A 19,315-nucleotide genomic window follows, 5' to 3' on the forward strand; every position below is an offset into this window, starting at 1 on the left:
TGAAATGAGACGTCAGAGATAGAAGAGAACCTGAAGAGTGATAGAAGAGAACCTGAAGAGTATTTCTAGCAAACCCACCACCATCCTACCCACTGCACTGGGGATACTAAGCTCACACATTTGTCCAACGTTAATACTGCTAGTCAAGGGAAAGCCGAGATGAGCTCGCGTGCCCCGGCTCCAGGCCAAAGCTCTGCACCCCGACCCGTCTCATCCCCAGATGGGATGGGCAGGTCGGGAGGAGGAGCCATGAGAGTCTGGGAAGGCGTGAAGGCAGAGATGGACTCGCGTCTCTAGGATATATATACACCGCAGCCGCAGCCGCGGCAGCCTTACCTTCCGGTAGCTGCATCCCCTCGTGGGCCGAGAGGAGCGGTGGAGCCCAGGCTCAGCTCCAGGTGCAAGGGAAACCACCCAGCCCTACCCGGGCTCAGGGCGGAACCCTCTTGGAGGTCCCGCCTCCCGGGGACCTTCCAGGTCGGTGGGCGCTTCCGCGACACAGCCCGAAAGGCGGGGCCTCCTAAGGAGCTACTGTCTTAGGCATCCAGCGCATTGCCTGACCCGAAGTGCCGACCCGACCTGTGCTCGTACTTCGGACCCTGCGATGGAAGCGTGTCATAGAAAGCCAGGTAACCCAATGGTGGGTGACGAGGCGGCGGAGGTGGGTCGCGAGCGCCACTCCAGGCCTCGAGTACCCCGGCGCCACTGGCGCTTGCCGTTACCCTCCCCTTCCGGCCCCTCCCTGTCGCGTGTAGGGCGCCTGTGCTGAGGCGTCGGGAGCCAGCGCGGCGAAGACAATGTTGCTTCCGAACATCCTGCTCACCGGTCAGGGGGCGCGCTGGGGGTGGTGGTGGGCGGCGGGGCTGGCGCGGGGCGCGGAGTGCTCTGCGGCCTGGAAAGTCCGAAGTGGGGTCGCTTAGTGTTCTATTGCGAGGCTCGGCGAGGGTGGCGTGGCGTTGTAGTTGTCAGGGCCTGTACTCCCGGCCCTCGCGACGGTTTTGCAGGAGGCGGGGGGGGGAGGGGACGACGGACGTTAATTGTTTTGCTCAGAGGTTGGCTACTCGGTGAGGCGGAGAGAGGTAGATAGTATCCAGCTCCCTTTTTTGGCAAGCTGCCTAATCTTTCGTAATCAGGTTTTTGTCTGTAAAATGGCTGTTGCTTCTTTACTTGGCAGAGCTGTCTTTGGGTTGTTAGCGAGATAAGGTAAGGCAGTATTTGGCCCTTAGTAGATCCGTTAATGGTGGATGTTTTAGTCCTTAGGCCTCTAGGGCCGTCTCTTATTTTCTCTTTGTATCTGAGAGTCAGGTTTCGATGAAGGGGTTCGGATGTTTGCCGTGTGGGGTGATGAATTTGCTGTATACGCTCGCGGAGTTAGCATCAGGGGCTTTTTCTTTGTGTTTTAAGAAGCAAAGGCATCTACCGAGTATCTCTGGTCGTTTCTCGTAGAGATGCTGTAAAATTTCCGGGCTGTTCGTGGGTTTTTTTCTGGGTCTTTGGATCCATACTCAGGGCGCTTGTTACATGTGAGGGGTAGTAAAATGCCGCATACCGACTTTAAAAAATATTATTTCTGGTCGTTTAACTCTGAAAATGTTTACTAAATTGTAGCATTTAATAGCATCATAGGGCATTCCTGGAAAAATCTAATGGGTGTAGATGCTGTTGCAGCACAATAAAATTTGAGGCGCTATTTGTGGAACAAAGCCAAGTTTTATCCTTTAACAAAACGTAAGCATATTGGCAGCGCACAAGTCCTGTCTGTTTCTGAGAGCAGCAGATTAACCTCAACAGATAAATATTTAGCCTTTAAGCGTCCTTAAGGGGAAGATTTTACAACATCTGATTTGTTTGGGTCAGACAGTGTCTTGGTTTTTTAATATTAAGCCATATCGTCAAAAGTCTAAATGTGAGCGTTTTATTGAGAACATGGTGAGTTGAGGATTCAGACTTGGTGTATTATAGTGGACTGGAGGTAAAAATGTTATTGCCCTTATAGGTAGAGTTGACTTATTCCTTTTATCTTTATAATGATCAGGTTTTATAATTTCAGTGGCATTAGTTCAAGCTGAAAATTAAGTGTTTGCTTATTTATCTTGAAACAATAAATATAAAAAAGGGAAGGTGAAGAACAATGTATAGTATGGCCATTTATGTAGAAGGAAATATATGGTGTGTGTATGTATGTATGCACGCAATGTGTGTATATGTACACGTATGTACTATGCTACCATATGTATGCGTATATATGGATGTATACACAAACATATGTATATGACTTATTTGGAGAGATACGTAAGAAAGTGGTTTACACTGGTTGACTTTAGGGAAGAGTATAGTGGATATTCTTTCATACTGCTTAACTTTTTTCCATGAACAATTTAATTTTTTTAAATTAAAGCAAATAAATGATGGCAGTTTATTTGAGGTGGCTAGTTTTATTCTGGGAATTTCCATGGTGGTGGCAGACAGTCTGTAGTTGTCATCAGATTCTCCCAAGCACCACTCCTGGTAAAATCAGGTACACTGGGTGAAATTCTGATATTCAGCAGGCTTTGGGTAGTTTTGATTAGATTATGGTGTGTGTAATTTTATATAGGATTGCTAATTAGGAAACTTTTCAGTTGTTAAGAACCTTAAGGGCACATTGGTGGCTAAAGTCTAATTAGTATTTCATGAACAGTATTTTTCTGTGGTTTGTCTTGCAGGTACACCAGGGGTTGGAAAAACCACGCTAGGCAAAGAACTTGCATCAAGATCAGGACTGAAATACGTTAATGTGGGTGATTTAGCTCGAGAAGGTAAGGGGCACTTTGGTGTTAGATTTGTTTAAAAAAGTGAGAGAAATAATGGAGTATTAGTACTGTAATTGTGAGAAGGTACAAAAAGCAGAGAAAAATTGCCATGAAGGAATTTATGCTCTGTGGGGGACCCATAGAAATAGAACATATTGTCTCATGCTGTGTCCTAGTTACTTTGACCACTACATCCCCTCTGCAGTTGGCTCGCAGTTCTTGTGGACAGTAATAAGTGGGATAGCTTCCACGAAGATTGGACTTAGGACAGTTTGAATATGAGGAAGAGGGAGAGTATTTTGGGCGAACACGTAAAGGTCAGGGTGGTGCTAAGCATATATATCTATGGAGACAGTGAGTATATGAGCTCACTGGAAGGACATGATTTTGAACTCAGGCCGTAGGACATGGCTGTCCTGTGGTCTTTTCTTAGATTAGTTTATAGGTGCATGCCTGTAAGCAACTGCACATATTTTAAAGTGATGTATGTTTTTGGTTATTTTACCCGGTTTTTCCCCAATCTTTTATCACTCCCTTATTTGTGTCTTCATCTTTTTATATTCTCTAATGGGTAGAAACTCAATAAATTTAAGTGAAGGGAACTTTAAATGTGCCTCATTAAAATTAAAAAGATTTAACGTATTTTTTTAATTCAAATTTTTAAAAATTTAACATGTATTTAAAAATTTTTAAGTTCCTGACAGTTGCTACTAAAGTAACTATTTCAGGTTTGATCTAATGTACATATTTTTTTCAAATGATCTAAAGTCTGATCACCGGATATCATGGAGTCTGGCAAGATGGCTTCTCCCAAGAGCATGCCGAAAGATGCACAGATGATGGCACAAATCCTGAAGGATATGGGGATTACAGAATATGAACCAAGAGTTATAAATCAGATGTTGGAGTTTGCCTTCCGATATGTGACCACAATTCTAGATGATGCAAAAATTTATTCAAGTCATGCTAAGAAGGCTACTGTTGATGCAGATGATGTGCGATTGGCAATCCAGTGTCGTGCTGACCAGTCTTTTACCTCTCCTCCCCCAAGAGATTTTTTATTAGATATTGCAAGGCAAAGGAATCAAACCCCTTTGCCATTAATCAAGCCATATTCAGGTCCTAGATTGCCACCTGATAGATATTGCTTGACTGCTCCAAATTATAGACTTAAATCCTTACAAAAAAAGGCATCTACTTCTGCAGGAAGAATAACAGTTCCACGGTTAAGTGTTGGTTCAGTTACTAGCAGACCAAGTACTCCCACGCTTGGCACACCAACCCCACAAACCATGTCTGTTTCAACTAAAGTAGGGACTCCAGTGTCCCTCACAGGGCAAAGGTTCACAGTACAGATGCCCACTTCACAATCCCCAGCTGTAAAAGCATCAATTCCTGCAACATCAGCAGTTCAGAATGTTCTAATTAATCCATCACTAATTGGGTCCAAAAATATTCTTATTACCACTAACATGGTGTCATCACAGAATACTGCCAATGAAGCATCAAATGCATTGAAAAGAAAACGTGAAGATGATGATGATGATGATGATGATGATGATGATGACTATGATAATTTGTAATTTAGCCTTGATGCATGTAACCTGTATGCTTGGTTTTGAATCCATTGTACTGAGATTAAACATGCATGCTAGATGTTTCCATGTTGTGTTTTAGAGAAATAGTATTTAATGAGTAAATATGGTTACCATACTTTTCAATTGAGATGTTGTGTTGGATTTTCTTTAATAGGATTAGTAATCGTTTTTCATCAGCCTTTAAGTGTAAAAAATAAAGTTGTAATTCATCCATTTGATTGTTGGTACTTTGGCGATAATGTTTTTACATTTTTAGATGCAATTTTCTGCCTCATTATCACCAACAGAAATAACAGTGGCAAAAGCTTGAAGTTGTTGCAGTCTGTTCCTTACCAATAGAGTCACTTCTACTGTCTTCAGATATTTAGGTCATACTATGATCTCTGGTGTATAAGTCACTCTTACCGGCCATTCTTTCAGATTGCTGAAGTATACCATGTCTGTTTTTTAGAGAGACCACTTGGTCAGGATTTTTATTTATAGCGAATCTTCAGCCAATTGCCAGACTTCTTCCTAGGTCCCATTTTTCTATCCCTTTGGATATATTTAAGGACCCTTGGTGTGGCTCCCAGTATCTTACCACTTAAAAATTTTTGAAGTTTTTTTCCCATTATCCCTTTTAGCAGATCACTTTTTGTGCATCTTTGCTTGTCATATTCTTGATACTATAAACTAGTATCATGCTTATATTTTTAATCCAGGTTTGGCATTCAAATTATAGTTAATAAAACTTAGGTCTTTATTTGCTACTGTGCATAGCTTGTCATTCTCCATTTTATACCTATATGAAATCTGGTTTTGTTCCTTTGCCTGTTGAACTTTACTATTTTTGACAAGTGATTTCAGAGTCACATACATCAGTCAATTTCAGTCATGTCTTCCAGTTCTCATCTCACCCACTCAATATTTCTAAACTTAATGAAATTACTATATAATCTGTCATGAATAGCACTGAGAGCAACAGTAACACCAGACCAAGGATAATCCACGGTGAGACACTCCTGTTCCTCTTCACTGAGTCTCTACTTGTACTCAAACCATGTGTGTACACTTGATGGTGCATGGTCCTGACCATCCTCTTTGTATTTTATTGATGAGATTATTTCATGAGAATCTGCCTTAAAGGAAAAGTGGAGCTTTTTTCCCTCCCATTATGCCAGATAAAGGATTTCTGATCTGATTTGACATGTGTTAGATGAGGTGCTTTATAGTGTTTTTCAAAATGTACCAGATTTTTTCCCCCAGATGCCATCTGAGTGTATCTGAAAATCTTACTAGGAAATAGTCTGAGACATTCAGCCTCCTCATTTTTTCCAAATGGTAATGTGTTTTAAGGGAAACCACGCAATCTTCTATAAAGCAGTGGTTCTCAACAGGGGGTGATTTTGCCCTCCAGGGGACATATGGCACCTTCTGAGATATTTTGGTAGTCATAACTGGGGTGAGGGGGTTGCTACTGACCTCTAATGGGTAGAGGCTAGGGATTCTGCTGAACATCCTACAACTCACAGGACAGCCCTCCACGCCCATAACAATTATCAAGCTCAAAAGTTAAGTAGTATTTCAGGTTTAGAAACCCTGCTATAAGTAATGAGACAAAAAACAAAACTTGTTTTAAACAACTGTGTCTCAATGGAGTTTATTGCCATCCTAGTAGTCATGTTGAATGGCTGTATTTGTAAGAGACCTTCTTTATGACATTTAGAACTAAAGCAGGAAAAATTAGGTGGGGAATTAAGCTTAATAAAACTATGGAGAGTCCTGAATGTGGAGTGACTAAGAATGCTTTTCTTATCCCTGTTCTTCCAGTCTTGCATTCCTCACTTGATGTCCTTTCCCATATGCAATCATTTAATTAAACTTTTACCATAATCCTTAATTTTCCTGCCACCAGTTTTATCAGTCTTCAGCCTCTGTGCCTAACCCCAGGATGCTCATACGTCTAGACATTGGATGCATTTCAAATGTCTGGCCCTCAACACTTAAAATCTTGATGTGTTTCTAATGCAGGGGTTGGCAAGCTGCAGCTGTTTTTGTAGGAGCCACTAGCTAAAGACTAGGCTGCAAATCCTGAAGTATTTATTGTCTGGCCCTTTACAGAAGTTTGCCATTCCCGCTCTAACCTATGTGTATCGCATTTTTTTCCCTCACCTGAATTCAACTACCACTGGAAGCCTTTGAAACTAACTTCGCCGTTGTCCTCTCTCCAACACTGCTCTCCCAATCTTTTCATCTGATTCTCTCCTTCCCACCATATACCTCTTTCCCCTGTGAACTCATTGCAGCCATCTTGTAATCCTGCCCCTCCCTCTGGTAATTTCATTGACTCAGGACTAGTTAGTCCTTTTTGCTTATAACTCTTAAATTTATAATTAACACTTAGCCCAATATCTAGACATCTACTAGATTTAAGAATTTGGATAGTTCCCAGATATTTCCAAATTAATGTTTAAAAAGCACATGTTCTGAAATCATCCCTGACTCTGCTTGCCCATTCCTGATTCCTGTCACCCACACATTACAAACCCATTTACACACTACACAGATGCACTTGTCTCCTAATCTTGATAGTTTAAAAAATCCCTTTGATACCCCTATCCCATTCCTGAGACCATTAACGCTGTGTCCCTTTGGTACCGCTATACCATTCTCAAGACCATTCATGCTGAATCTCTTCTTCAGTATCTCTTCCCTCCCTCTTCTGTACACCATCATTATGTCCTTTAAAAAGGGGGCGGGCAGGGAGAGGGGATGAAATTACTTGAACTTTTTAATGATAAAGGCCATCCACCTTAATGAAGTAATGAACTGGCCACAGTTTACCTTCAGCCTTCCCTGCAGCCACTATGCCGTATGTCCCCTTAAGTCTACCCACAGTGCACTATTCTTCAAACGCATGGGGAGTCTTCCATCTCCATGTCCTTATACATGCTATTCCCTTTACCTGTACATGCCCTTCCTCATCTGTCTTATAAACAGTTCCTTCAAAGGCTCTACTCGAATGCCACATCTTTTGGTGCTAACTTCTCTTGGCAGAATTCATTGCTCTCTTCTCTGCATAAAAGGCCAGGTATCAAAGCTCCCAATCCTTCTAAACCAATTAACTTCTTATACTAATTGCATTACAGTTATAAGCTTCTTGTTGGATTGAGATAAATATGTTTCCAAAGGAGGAAATCTTGAAAATGTTAAGTACTGGCAGCAGCATCAAAATAGATGACTAGCATCCCTATATCGTTAGCTTTAAAGAACGGCTTTCACGTAAGTGTATAAATGATAGGATGGCAGTTAAAGGAAAGGTCATGTTTTTATAGCTTGACTAACGACAGCTGGGAAGGTCTTTTTAAGGTAAGAAGGTCTTTTAAGCCTTTTAACCGGCTCCACAATCGATTTTTTTCTGCAAGTAATTTAAGTAAATCATAAAACTTTGTTTAGGAAACTGATTTAATTTTCTAAGTTTCGATAATTTGATGAAATCAAGCTTTGCCATATGAAGATCCACTGTACAGACAATTATAAATGTGACTACCAGTTGAAGTTTCTAAAGTAGCACAAATTTTTCCTCTTTTTGGAAATTTGAAACAAAGTTTAGAATTCATCTCTCTCCGTTCCCTGTAGTACAGGTTATAATTATCACTCACCTAAAATTCTGCAGTAGCTTTTATATGGTATCCATGCTTTTTCTGGACTTGCTTCCTTCCAACTCCACACAGAAATCAAAATGATTTTTAAAAATTTGAAATTAATCATGTCATTTCATGCTTAAAATGCTTTAATGATTTTCCTTTGCTTTGGGATAAAGTCTAAACTCAGTGCAGCCTTCAAGGTCTTTTTTTTTTTTAATTTATTTTTTTTGGCTGTGTTGGGTCTTCGTTGCTGCGTGGGAGCTTTCTCTAGCAGCGGTGAGCGGGGGCTACTCTTCGTTGCGGTGCGCGGTCTCCTCATTGCGGTGGCTTCTCTTTGTTGTGGAGCGCGGGCTGTAGGCGCGCGGGCTTCAGTAGTTGTGGCACTCAGGCTCAGTAATTGTGGCTCGTGGGCTCTAGAGCGCAGGCTCAGTAGTTGTGGCTCACGGGCCTAGCTGCTCCGCGGCATGTGGGATCTTCCCGGACCAGGGCTCAAACCCGTGTGCCCTGCATTGGCGCCACCAGGGAAGTCCGTCAAGGTATTTTTTAATCTGGCCTTAATCCCCCTGACCCCTTATCACTTATTTTCTAACTATTCTTAAAGACTTTTCCTCCCTTGAAAGGCTTGCCCTCCTTAGCCTCTCTGCCTTTGAATATCTTGTTTTCTCTGTTAAGAATCGTCTTACCGGGCTTCCCTGGTGGCGCAGTGGTTGAGGGTCTGTCTGCCAATGCAGGGGACACGGGTTCGAGGCCTGGTCTGGGAAGATCCCACATGCCGCGGAGCAACTAGGCCCGTGAGGCACAATTACTGAGCCTGCGCGTCTGGAGCCTGTGCTCTGCAACGGGAGAGACTGCGATAATGGGAGGCCCGCGCACGCGATGAGGGGTGGCCCCCGCTTGCTGCAACTAGAGAAAGCCCTCACACAGAAACGAAGACCCAACACAGCCATAAATAAATAAATAAATAAATAAAAATTTTAAAAAAAGAGAAAAGAATAAAGATGTAAATCTGAGATCACAAAACGATCTTTTAAAAAAAAAAAAAAAAATCGTCTTACCTACCTTTTTTTCCTGAACTAACTGCTTCAAGTTTCCACTTAGAAGTTACCTGCTTAAGGAAGCCTCCCCTAATATCCCAAGTTTATGTTCCTAACCTAAAAGGTCCCCATGTTATTGCTCCCAGAGCACCATGATCCACAGCATTAAATATTACAATTTCCAGGTTACTTGTCTGTCATCTCCCATTTTATTGTGAACTCTTCGAGGGAAGGACTGAGTCGGTCTTCTTGTTCAATTGTTCACTATTATATATTCCTTACCTCTGTAATTACTGGTACATGGTGTTTGATAAATGTTTTTTGAAATGAATGTTGGAAAGCTTGGATTACACTATTTTATTAATATGTATTAACATGACTTAAGAAATCCTGCATTTCAGCATTGCAGTATATAAAGACTTTAATTCTAAAAGTTAATACTGCTATAGTTGTCTGTGTTTTAGACAGCATATATTTTTAAAGATTTAACTAGTCTGGATTTAAAATATGAAGGAACATTTATCTACTCCAGATTCCCACATAGTACAAAATCAGCTGTAGGTATTCTTAGATTTTGTGTCATTGTAAAAAAAAAAAAAAAAAAATATATATATATATATATATATATATATATATATATATATATAGTATTGTAAAAATAATAGAAATTTAACAACCTAATATTTTACTTAAGTTTAATTACATAATATTTTAGCAAGTTAGTAAACAAGATTTAACTAATTTGCTATTGTTGAACATCTTAAAGCATCTTTTTAAATTTTTTTCTGGTTAGAAATTCAATGGTCAAAAGAAATCTCTGAACGGGTATGACGTTTTTCTTTTAAAAATTATACGTTTCCAGAGTCAGTTTACTAAATGCATGTATAACTAATATAACAGGTATCAAAAGCCTCATTTAAATTTTCATCTCTTTAGTAGCTGGGAAAGTACAGTATTTTTTCATGTATTGTTTACTAATTATCTTTTCCATCCTGTGTGAATGTTTTTCTTATTCTTTGTTAAGCTACTTATTGTTATTTTGAATTTCAGGTATTTATATAATCTACATTTCAGTCCTTTGTCCTAGTATTTCTCCCTGCCATTTTTCATTTTTTAAAAATTATATTATTTTTCATCGAACAGAGATATAACATTTTATATGTTTCAATCAATTATTTTATTTTTTTCACAAACTCAAATGTATCATACCTTTGTAGGTTTAATTTTCCATTAGTTATCTTTGGAATTAAGAAATTAGCTCTTTAATTCACCTAGGGTTTGTGGTGTAAAGTAAGGGTTTAGATTATTTTCTGTATTGTTAACCAATTTTCCCCATACCAAGACAGTTTAACTTTTTAGCTGGTAAGAGTTTCTGGTAACTGAACTGTAACCCAAGAAGTCAGAGGCCACACTGGGGTGCTAGAGAAGTGGTTCATGTGCCCAGAATCAGCCCACAGACCCTCCAGGAAGACAGTTAAAACTGCCTCTGTGCCTTCCACTAACCCTCAGGACCACCGCTTCGTCACTTCAGAACTCATGCTCCTTTGAAGCTCATTTCAACCTGTGCCAAAATATTAAGGGGAAAGAGGTGGGAAGACTATAGCATGCTCTTCGAGATGGCTGAAAGAATGATCTAAGCCTGCCTTAGAGTATCTACCTCCTAGGGATTCAGGGTGAGGGTGGGATTGGTATGGCTCACCTCCTTAAGGCACACTTCCTTTGAAAGGAAGCTTTAATTTGTTGAAAAGTTCTTATGTTAGATTTAAATCTGCCTTCTTTATGCCTGCCCCCATCATTCTTGTTTTACCTTCTGAAATAAGATATTCAACCCTTGGCTTTTGGGGATGCTGGAATTCTAGAAGTAAAGGAGCATCTGGGTACTGACTCTTCTTCCCCAAACCCCATGAAGATGTGACCTCAGTGACAAAGGGTTCATTTCTGGAATCGAGAACCTGCTGTTCCTTTTAATAAGTTTCATATCCTTGGCCTAATAAATTTGGAACTTAATCTGTTAGTGTGTGTATGAGTGTTTGTATCCATGTGTCTCCTCTTCGCACCAATCTGTAGCTCAGTGAAACTAGTTCTCTTCTACTAATAGCCCCACAAATTCTGAAGTTGGCTATTATTCATTCTTTTTCAGGTATTTTGTTATCCAAGTTTCCTTCTAGACAAAATTCTAATTTATCAATACTGCTCTTTATATTTGCTATCCATGTGACATCTATTGTATTAGTGCCCTCCCTTGTCTCTAAGAGTAATTGAAAATTACTGAAAGTTACTTAGAAAATACTACTTTAATATGCCAATGTAAATCTCTTTTAGGGCAGTTATATGATGGCTATGATGAAGAGTATGATTGTCCCATTTTAGATGAAGACAGAGTAAGTACAATCTTTTTTATACAGTATACATTAAAAAAATTTTTATAGGAAAGTTGACTTCAGTTTTTTTAAAGAGTATTCATCTTTTTTTTTTCCTCCCCTTTCTTACAGGTAGTTGATGAGTTAGAAAACCAAATGAGTGAAGGTGGAGTTATTGTTGATTACCATGGTTGTGATTTCTTCCCTGAACGCTGGTTTCATATAGTATTTGTGCTGAAAACAGATAACAGTGTTTTGTACAAAAGACTTGAAACTAGGTAAGGAAGGAAGAACACTGAATCCTTAAAGTATTATATAAACTTTTACTCAGATTCCTGAAGTTGGCCAACATGAACATCATAAAAGGTTCTATTTGAAAACGTGACTACTTTATTTTGGTCTTATTATAAACCAAGTCTGTACGGTACCAACATTCTGAACCTAATGGAAAAAGGTGCATTCATAAAACATAAGCAGTAGTTTCTAAGTAAATGAATACCTCAACTGACAGTCTGATTCAGTAAAATGTACTATATATCAACCCTACATAGTCATGCTTTTTCCTTAATGTAAAACTTTTATAGGAAAACAGCCAAGCCAATAACATACTCTTTGCTATGGAATGAACATTACCCACTCAAATCATCCTCACAACAGAAATGGGAAAGCTTATGAAAAACTAAAGATAAATGAACATTTTACAACCTTTAACAAGATAAATTAACATTTCACAATATATTTGAGTTCATCCCTTCAAGAGAGCATCAGACTTAATCCAGAATAACCAGAAAAGCAAAATCTTATGGAAGACATTTTCCCACTGTCTTTTGACTCAAGCTGTGGAAAAAGGGGGATTTTACAGGAATTTAGAAAGCAGTCTCCAGAAGGAAAACTTCAGAAGTTTACCTAACTTCAGGTTCAGAATTTGTGGTTCTCACTGACTATAGTCAGCTCTAAGCACCATTGGATGGGATACTCGCAAATTCTTGCACAAAAAAGTATAGTGGCAAATATATAGGGAAAGTTAGGTTGGAGCTATACCTAAAACTTTCATCATCTTTCTTTAGTCAGGGAAAAGCCATTAAAAATATTTGAACAGAGCAGTAATAGAGACAATACAGTACATATGTGTTTTCTCAAAGACCATTTAACATTTTTATTAAAAATTACTATTTTATGTAAATAACTAAAGACTAAAGTATGAAAAAACTATGAGAAAGTAGTCTTGTTTTAACCGTTGAAAAAAACTTACAAAGTTAATCATCTTAAAAAAAGCTTTATTGAGATAAATTCACATACCATGTGAATTGTACACCCATTTGAAGTGTACAATTAAGTGGTTTTGAGTATATTCACAGAGTTATATATCCATTACTATAACCAATTTTTAAAAATGTTCATCACCCCTCCCCCACCAAAAAACCCATACCCATTGGCAGTCACTCCCCATTTCCCCTCAGTCTCCAGTCCTAAGCAACCAGTAATTTACCTTCTATCTCTGTGGATTTGCCTGTTCTGGACTTTTTATATAAATGAAATCATACAAAATGTGATCTTTTGTGTCTGGCTGCTTTTACTTAGTATAACGTTTTCAAGGTTCATCTGTGTTATGGCATGTACGAGTACTTCATTTCTCTTTATTGCCAAATAATATTCCATTATATGGATATACCATATTTTATTTATCCATTAATCAGATTATAGACATTTGGATTGTTTGCAATTTTTGGCAATTACGAATAATGCTGCCATGAACATTCATACATGTGTTTTTGTGTGAACATTACATGTTCATTCATTTATCTTGGGTATTGAATTTCTTTAGGAATAGGATTGCTAGGTCATACGTTAACTACGTAACCTTTTGGGGAACTGTCAGACCATTTTCCAGAGTGGCTGCACCACTTCACATTGCCAAGAGTAGTGTATGAAGCCGCCAGTATTTTCACATCCTTGTTATCTTTTTGATTGTAGCCATCCTACTGGATGTGAAGTACTATCGCATTGTGGTTTTCGTTTGCATTTCCTTGGTGGCTAATGATGTTGAGCATCTTTTCATGTGCTTATTGGCCATTTGTGTATCTTTTTGGGAGAAATATCTATTCAGATCTTTTGCCCAATTTTTAATTTGGTTATTTGTCCTTTTTTTATTAAGTTACAAGAGTTCTTTATGTATTTTAGATGTAAGTCCCTTATCAGATATAAGATTTGCAGAAATTTTCTCCCATTCTGTGGGTTTTTTCATAAAGTTAATCCTCTTTTAAGTACTTCAATTTAATTTTGATTGTTACAAAGTTTAACTAATTTGAGTTTGAATTTTCCTTATCTTTTTTCACTAGCTAATTAGTTGGCTAATTTACATCCACATAAAGATTATACAATTTTTTCAATGTCTTTGGAATTGGTAAAGTACAGATACATCCGTGTGATCAAGTACCCAATCAGTATATGCTATTCCTTATCATATGCATTTTATTTTATTATATGCCATCTATTTGTTTTATGTGTCTATACCTTAACTCCTTAACTCTTTTGAAATTTAGGAACGTAGCTATAGACTATTTATCTCATAGCTTGGCATCTGGCTTGAGGTAGGTAGATGTTTGCTAATTGAGTGGCTGACAGATTGTAGGGAAAAAAGTCTCAGACAAAGCTAAACTTTGGTCCTTAGTTTAACCCTCTCTCTTGTCCAAGAAGTCTCTCATATTCACAGATGCCAATCTGTTTTCTCTAGGTAAAGAGCCTACAAGAAGTATTTTTGCGTGATTTTTCATGTGTTCAAAAGTGTCCAGTTTCTAGTTTGTTCCTAAAACTCCAGTTAATGCCATTCAGTTTGTTTATCTTCTCTTTACCTTCTAGGGGTTATAATCAGAAGAAACTAAAAGACAATATTCAGTGTGAAATTTTTCAAGTTCTTTATGAAGAAGCCTTGGGATCCTACAAGGAAGAAATAGTGCATCCGCTGCCGAGCAATAAACCAGAAGATCTAGAGGATAATATCAATCAGATATTGAAATGGATAGAGCAGTGGGTCAAAGATCATAGCTCTTGACTTAACAAGAATGCCACTTTACAATCACTCTTGATACCTCTCTGCTGACATCATAAAAATTGTTCAATTATCAGTATCAGTACAACTTCCTTATTGAAATTGTGCTGTTGGACTCATAGGTGGATAGTATAAAGGTTTATGTTTAGTTTTTTTCTCCATGAGAAAGCTAAACAATCTCAAATGAATAGTATTATTAAGGATTGAGAGTTAAAACTGTAATTGTTTAATGCTTCAGTTACTAAAGAATAAATAAATCTGATCAAATGGTTGGATATCTTTTATTACAGAAGAAATTGAAGATGATCTCTTAAAACTTAGACTAAAGATAAAGCATCAGTCTTCCATTTTTATTTCTTTCTTTAAATAAAAAAAAATGAAGTGGTAATACTTGCACTCTGTATAAAATTCAAAAGGTACAAAAGCGTATACAGATGGTGCCCGACTTACAATGGTTCAACTTAGGATTTTTCGACTTTACTATGGTGCAAAAGCGATACGTGTTCACTAGAAACCATACTTTGAATTTTGATTTTTCCTGGGCTAGCAACATGAAGCACAATACCTGTGACGCTGCGCAGCAGCAGGGAGCCACGGCTCCCAGCCAGCCAGGTGATCGTGAGAGTAAACAGCTGATAAACACAACCATTCTGTACCCATGCAACCATTCTATTTTTCACTTTCAGTACAGTAGTCAATAAATTAAAAGAGATAGTTAATACTTTATTATAAAATAGGCTTTATGTTAAGATGATTTTGCCCAGTTGTAAGTTAATGAAAGTATTCTGAGCATGTTTAAGGTAGGCTAGGCTGGGGACTTCCCCGGTGGTCCAGTCGTTAGGACTCCATGCTTCCACTGCAGGAGGTGCGGGTTCCGAGGTGTGGTCTCGGAACTAAGATCCCACATGCTGCGCGGCGCAGCCAAAAAAAATTTTTTTTAAGTAAGCTAGGCTAAGCTGTGATGTTTGGCAGGTCAGGTGTATTGAACGCATTTTTTTTTTTTATAAGTTGATAGAATTTTTTTTTAAATTTTCATTTAAATTTTATTTATTTATTTATATTTATGGCTGTGTTGGGTCTTCGTTTCTGCGCGAGGGCTTTCTCTAGTTGCGGCGAGTGGGGGCCACTCTTTTTTTTTTTGGGAGGGGCCACTCTTCATCGCAGTGCGTGGGCTTCTCATTATCGCGGCCTACCTTGTAGCGGAGCACAGGCTCCAGACGCGCAGGCTCAGTAATTGTGGCTCACGGGCCTAGTTGCTCCGCGGCATGAGGGATCTTCCCAGACCAGGGCTCAAACCCGCGTCCCCTGCATTGGCAGGCAGACTCTCAACCACTGCGCCACCAGGGAAGCCCTGAACGCATTTTTGACTTAGGATATTTTCAACTTATAATGCGTTTATCGGGAAGTAACCCCGTCGTAAGTCAAGGAAGATGTGTACCGGAAAGGTAGGTTTCCCTTCCAGGCCACCCTGTTCTTCAGTTACCACTAGATTCCCTTCCTTTAGGAAATAATGTTACTTGTTTCCTGTGTATCTTTTCAGAGATTTTATGCCTGCAAAGCATGTGTGTGTGTGTACTTTTTTTTTTAAAGCATATGGTAGCATACCATGCAAACTTCTGTAATTTCTTTTTCATTTAATATATTTTGGATATTATACCATCTTAGAACATACAGACCTTCCAATTCTTCATCCACTTTATTAAGGTGTAATTCACATATCATAAAATTCACCATTTTAAAGTGTACAATCCATTTTAAAAATCGTATTCACAAGATTGTGCAACTATCCCATTCTGTAACACTTTCATCACCCCACCCAAAAGACATCCCATACCTATTAGCAGTCGCTTCCCATTCTTCCCTTCTAGCCCCTTGCTATCACTAATCTACTTTGTTGCTATAGATTTGCATATTCTGGACATTTTATATAAATGGAATCATACAATATGTGGTCTTTTGTGTCTGGCTTCTTTCAATTAGCATAGTGTTTTCAAGATCATCCATGTTGAAGCTTTACGAATACCTCGTTCCTTTATATGGCTGAATAATATTCCACTGTATGGCTATTCCACAGTTTGTTTATACATTCCATCAGTGGCAGAGTTGGGTTGCATCCACTTTGGGTATTATGAATTATGAACATTTGTGTTCAAGTTTTTGTGTGGATGTATGTTTTCAACTCTTGGATTTAGCTAAGAAGGAAACTGCTGGGTCATACTGCAACTGAGTTTAACATTTTGAGGAAATGCCAAACTTTTCCAGAGTGGTTGCACTACTTTATATTCTTACCATCCATGTATTAGGGATCTAATTTCTCCATATCCTTGCCAACACTTGCTACTGTTCATCTAATAGCCATCCTGTAGATGTACAGTCATATTTCATTTTGGTTTTGATTTACATTTCTCTAATGATTAATGATGTTGAGCATCTTTGCATTGTTTGAGTCCCCTATTGATGGACATTTAGGTTGTTTCCAGCTTTTTACTATTACAAATGGTGCAAGAATAATAAGAAAGAATAACATAGGGAACTATATTTAATATCTTGTGATGAACCGTAATGGAAAAGAATACAAAAAAGAATGTATATATATGTATAACTGAATTACTTTGCTGTACAGCAAAAATTAACATTGTAAATCAACTATACTTCAATAAAAAAATATAAAAAAAAAGAGAATAGCACATATATTACTATGTGGCAGGCACTGTTTTAAACACATTTCAAAAGTGAACTCTTAATTCACATGACTACTGTCTGAGGTGTAGGTATTATTATTGCCATTACAGGTGATGGAACCAAGGCACAGAAGGATTAAGTGACTTAACTCAAGATCACAGCAAAGTTATCAGAGTTAGGATTCCATCTTAGGCTCTTACCCACTGAGTTGTGCTGCCTAATGCGTATGCAACTTTGCACATGAGCAGGTTTATCAAGTAAATTCCTGGAAGATAAACTGTATGCAAGTATAACATTTAAAAGGTTCATTTTAATAAACACAGATTACCTATAATGTAGACTCCACGCAAATCACTGTGGTGCGGAAGTCCTCCTAAGATAAATTCTTGACCTCCAGATGATCTTAATCTAGTACACAAAGAAGATAAACACTCAAATGGACACTTTAAACAAACAGTAGATTGTGATACGTGCCCTTCTGGAGGTTCTAACATAGTAAGAGAATAAAAGAAAAAAATTAAGGATACATGACGTAGGATGCAGGTCCTTGAAGGATGGGTATGGAGAAGAAAGCTTACCCAGACTAGTAGTTACTATCACAAAGGTTTTACCAGTACTATGTGGGATCAAATCATATATAGAATGAGGACAACTACTACTTCAGAGGACTACTATAAGGACGAAACAAACAGTGTTTTGCACGTACTAAGTACCATATATGTGTTTGTTATTTTTAGTAGTACTAGGCTGCTTTTTTTTTTTTTTTTTTTTGGCCACGTGGCTTGTGGGATCTTAGTTCCCTGACAAGGGATCAAACCCACCCACCCTGCAGTGGAAGCATGGAGTCCTAACCAATGGTCCGCCAGGGAATTCCCACTAATGGCTGTTTTGAAAAGACAATATTCTTTTCACTACTGGGATTCACTAAATTCTCTTGCTTGTCAACTGATTGCTAATAATTATCCATCCTAACACTAACATTGGCTCATAATAATAAAGATTTTCCTTCAACAGAAAGGAAATAATGGAATCTAATACATTATGAGAATCTTAAAAATATTAATATACTTATTAATTTCAGCCCTAGGTTTTCATGTGAAACTAGTGACAATGCTTTAACATCTTATAGTTGCTTGAAAAAGGTCTTAAAAATAATCCTATTTACTGTTTGTCTCTGGTTTTATCCAAACCTACTTGTTAACTTTTTGTTTAAATAGGCTGATTTAAACCAAACTTAAGGAGATAAAAGTGTGGCAAATTTTAAATCATTTTATATTTCTTTAAATGAGACTTCTTAACATGATTTATTCAGTTTCTCAAGAGTGTCTTAAGATAATAAGCTTTGATATGTGGATAACTAGTCATTTTTTCCCCTTATGCCCTTCTTGGTATATTTTTATTTTTGCGGGCTTTGAAATAAGGTATTGGCCCTACTTGAGCTATATTTCTTCTGCATTCTAAGCATGTCCTACCACCAATCCCTACCAACATTTAAATCTGTGTTTATCTTTAACACAAAAGTGATAAGGGTCAAAACTGCAGAGAACTATTTATTCTTTCCTATCAACGGGGGAGAGGGCAAAGTAAAAACAAAAACAAAAAACACTGTTCTTAATAACTTTGGTTGCTGCATATGTGAAAAACAAGATCATGAAAATTATACCTATGCTTTTACTTAAAATTTATTCCTTAATCCTTTTGATGACATAAATCCCTATGGCAGTCTGATGTAAGCTATGAACCCACTTCCTCCAAGGAAATACAGATATACATACTAACATAAAATGTTCCTTATATTTTTCAAAGATTCACAGGTCCCTGAAATCCATCTAGAGGTTTATTTTTTAAGGGGTTTATTTTTATGGAAGGGGAGATTAGAAAAACATAATTTGTTAAGCAAGACTAGCAAATAAAAAGCAAATTGGTCTTCCTGGAAGTCCTAGCCAGTGCATTAAGCAAGAAAATAAATAAAAGAGCTGAAAGGAATAAATAAGCTATTCTCAATTAACATGATTATTTATGCAGAAATTCCAAAGAGAAACCACACAAAAGCTACTTGAATAACTGACTTTAGCAAGGTCGCAGGACACAAGACCAATACACAAAAATCAATTGCATTTCCATATAGTAGTGACAAACAACTGGAAATTAAAATTAAAACAACAATACCATTT

The 19,315-nt window shown here is 38.0% G+C and overlaps 4 protein-coding genes across 10 annotated transcripts in view; 3 read left to right on the top strand and 1 right to left on the bottom strand.

The window, feature by feature from the left end:
- Positions 1–466, bottom strand: part of RAD17 (RAD17 checkpoint clamp loader component) — a 29,603-nt gene extending 29,137 nt beyond the window's left edge. For 4 of the 6 annotated variants that reach the window (XM_082457223.1, XM_082457224.1, XM_082457222.1 and 1 more), the window contains exon 1: positions 337–466. In XM_082457223.1, the coding sequence (XP_082313349.1) occupies positions 337–352 (16 nt within the window). In that variant the 5' untranslated portion in view covers positions 353–466. The remainder of the gene's footprint in view (positions 1–336) is intronic. The other 2 variants (XM_082457227.1, XM_082457225.1) reach the window with 1 other exon arrangement.
- Positions 1–8,210, top strand: part of LOC309658531 (survival motor neuron protein) — a 259,347-nt gene extending 251,137 nt beyond the window's left edge. Inside the window, exon 10 of the mRNA XM_082457354.1 lies at positions 8,198–8,210. The gene's annotated coding sequence lies outside the window, so the exon portion shown is untranslated. The remainder of the gene's footprint in view (positions 1–8,197) is intronic.
- Positions 504–14,792, top strand: AK6 (adenylate kinase 6). Of its 2 annotated transcripts, none has more exons than XM_082457419.1 (5): positions 504–629; positions 2,706–2,798; positions 11,373–11,431; positions 11,543–11,688; positions 14,270–14,792. In XM_082457419.1, exons 1-5 carry the CDS (start codon positions 605–607, stop codon positions 14,460–14,462), a joined length of 516 nt encoding a protein of 171 aa, XP_082313545.1. In that variant the 5' UTR covers positions 504–604; the 3' UTR covers positions 14,463–14,792. The 2 variants fall into 2 exon arrangements, with proteins under 2 accessions (XP_082313545.1, XP_082313544.1); XM_082457418.1 differs by lacking the exon at positions 504–629 and adding an exon at positions 718–825.
- TAF9 (TATA-box binding protein associated factor 9) lies at positions 807–4,603 on the top strand. The gene is made up of 3 exons (XM_082457388.1): positions 807–825; positions 2,706–2,798; positions 3,561–4,603. Exon 3 carries the CDS (start codon positions 3,578–3,580, stop codon positions 4,373–4,375), a length of 798 nt encoding a protein of 265 aa, XP_082313514.1. The 5' UTR covers positions 807–825; positions 2,706–2,798; positions 3,561–3,577; the 3' UTR covers positions 4,376–4,603.
- Positions 14,793–19,315: the final 4,523 nt, after the last annotated feature.

This window comes from Balaenoptera physalus, assembly GCF_965194825.1.
Source record: "Balaenoptera physalus genome assembly, chromosome: 3".
Lineage (NCBI taxonomy): Eukaryota > Metazoa > Chordata > Mammalia > Artiodactyla > Balaenopteridae > Balaenoptera > Balaenoptera physalus.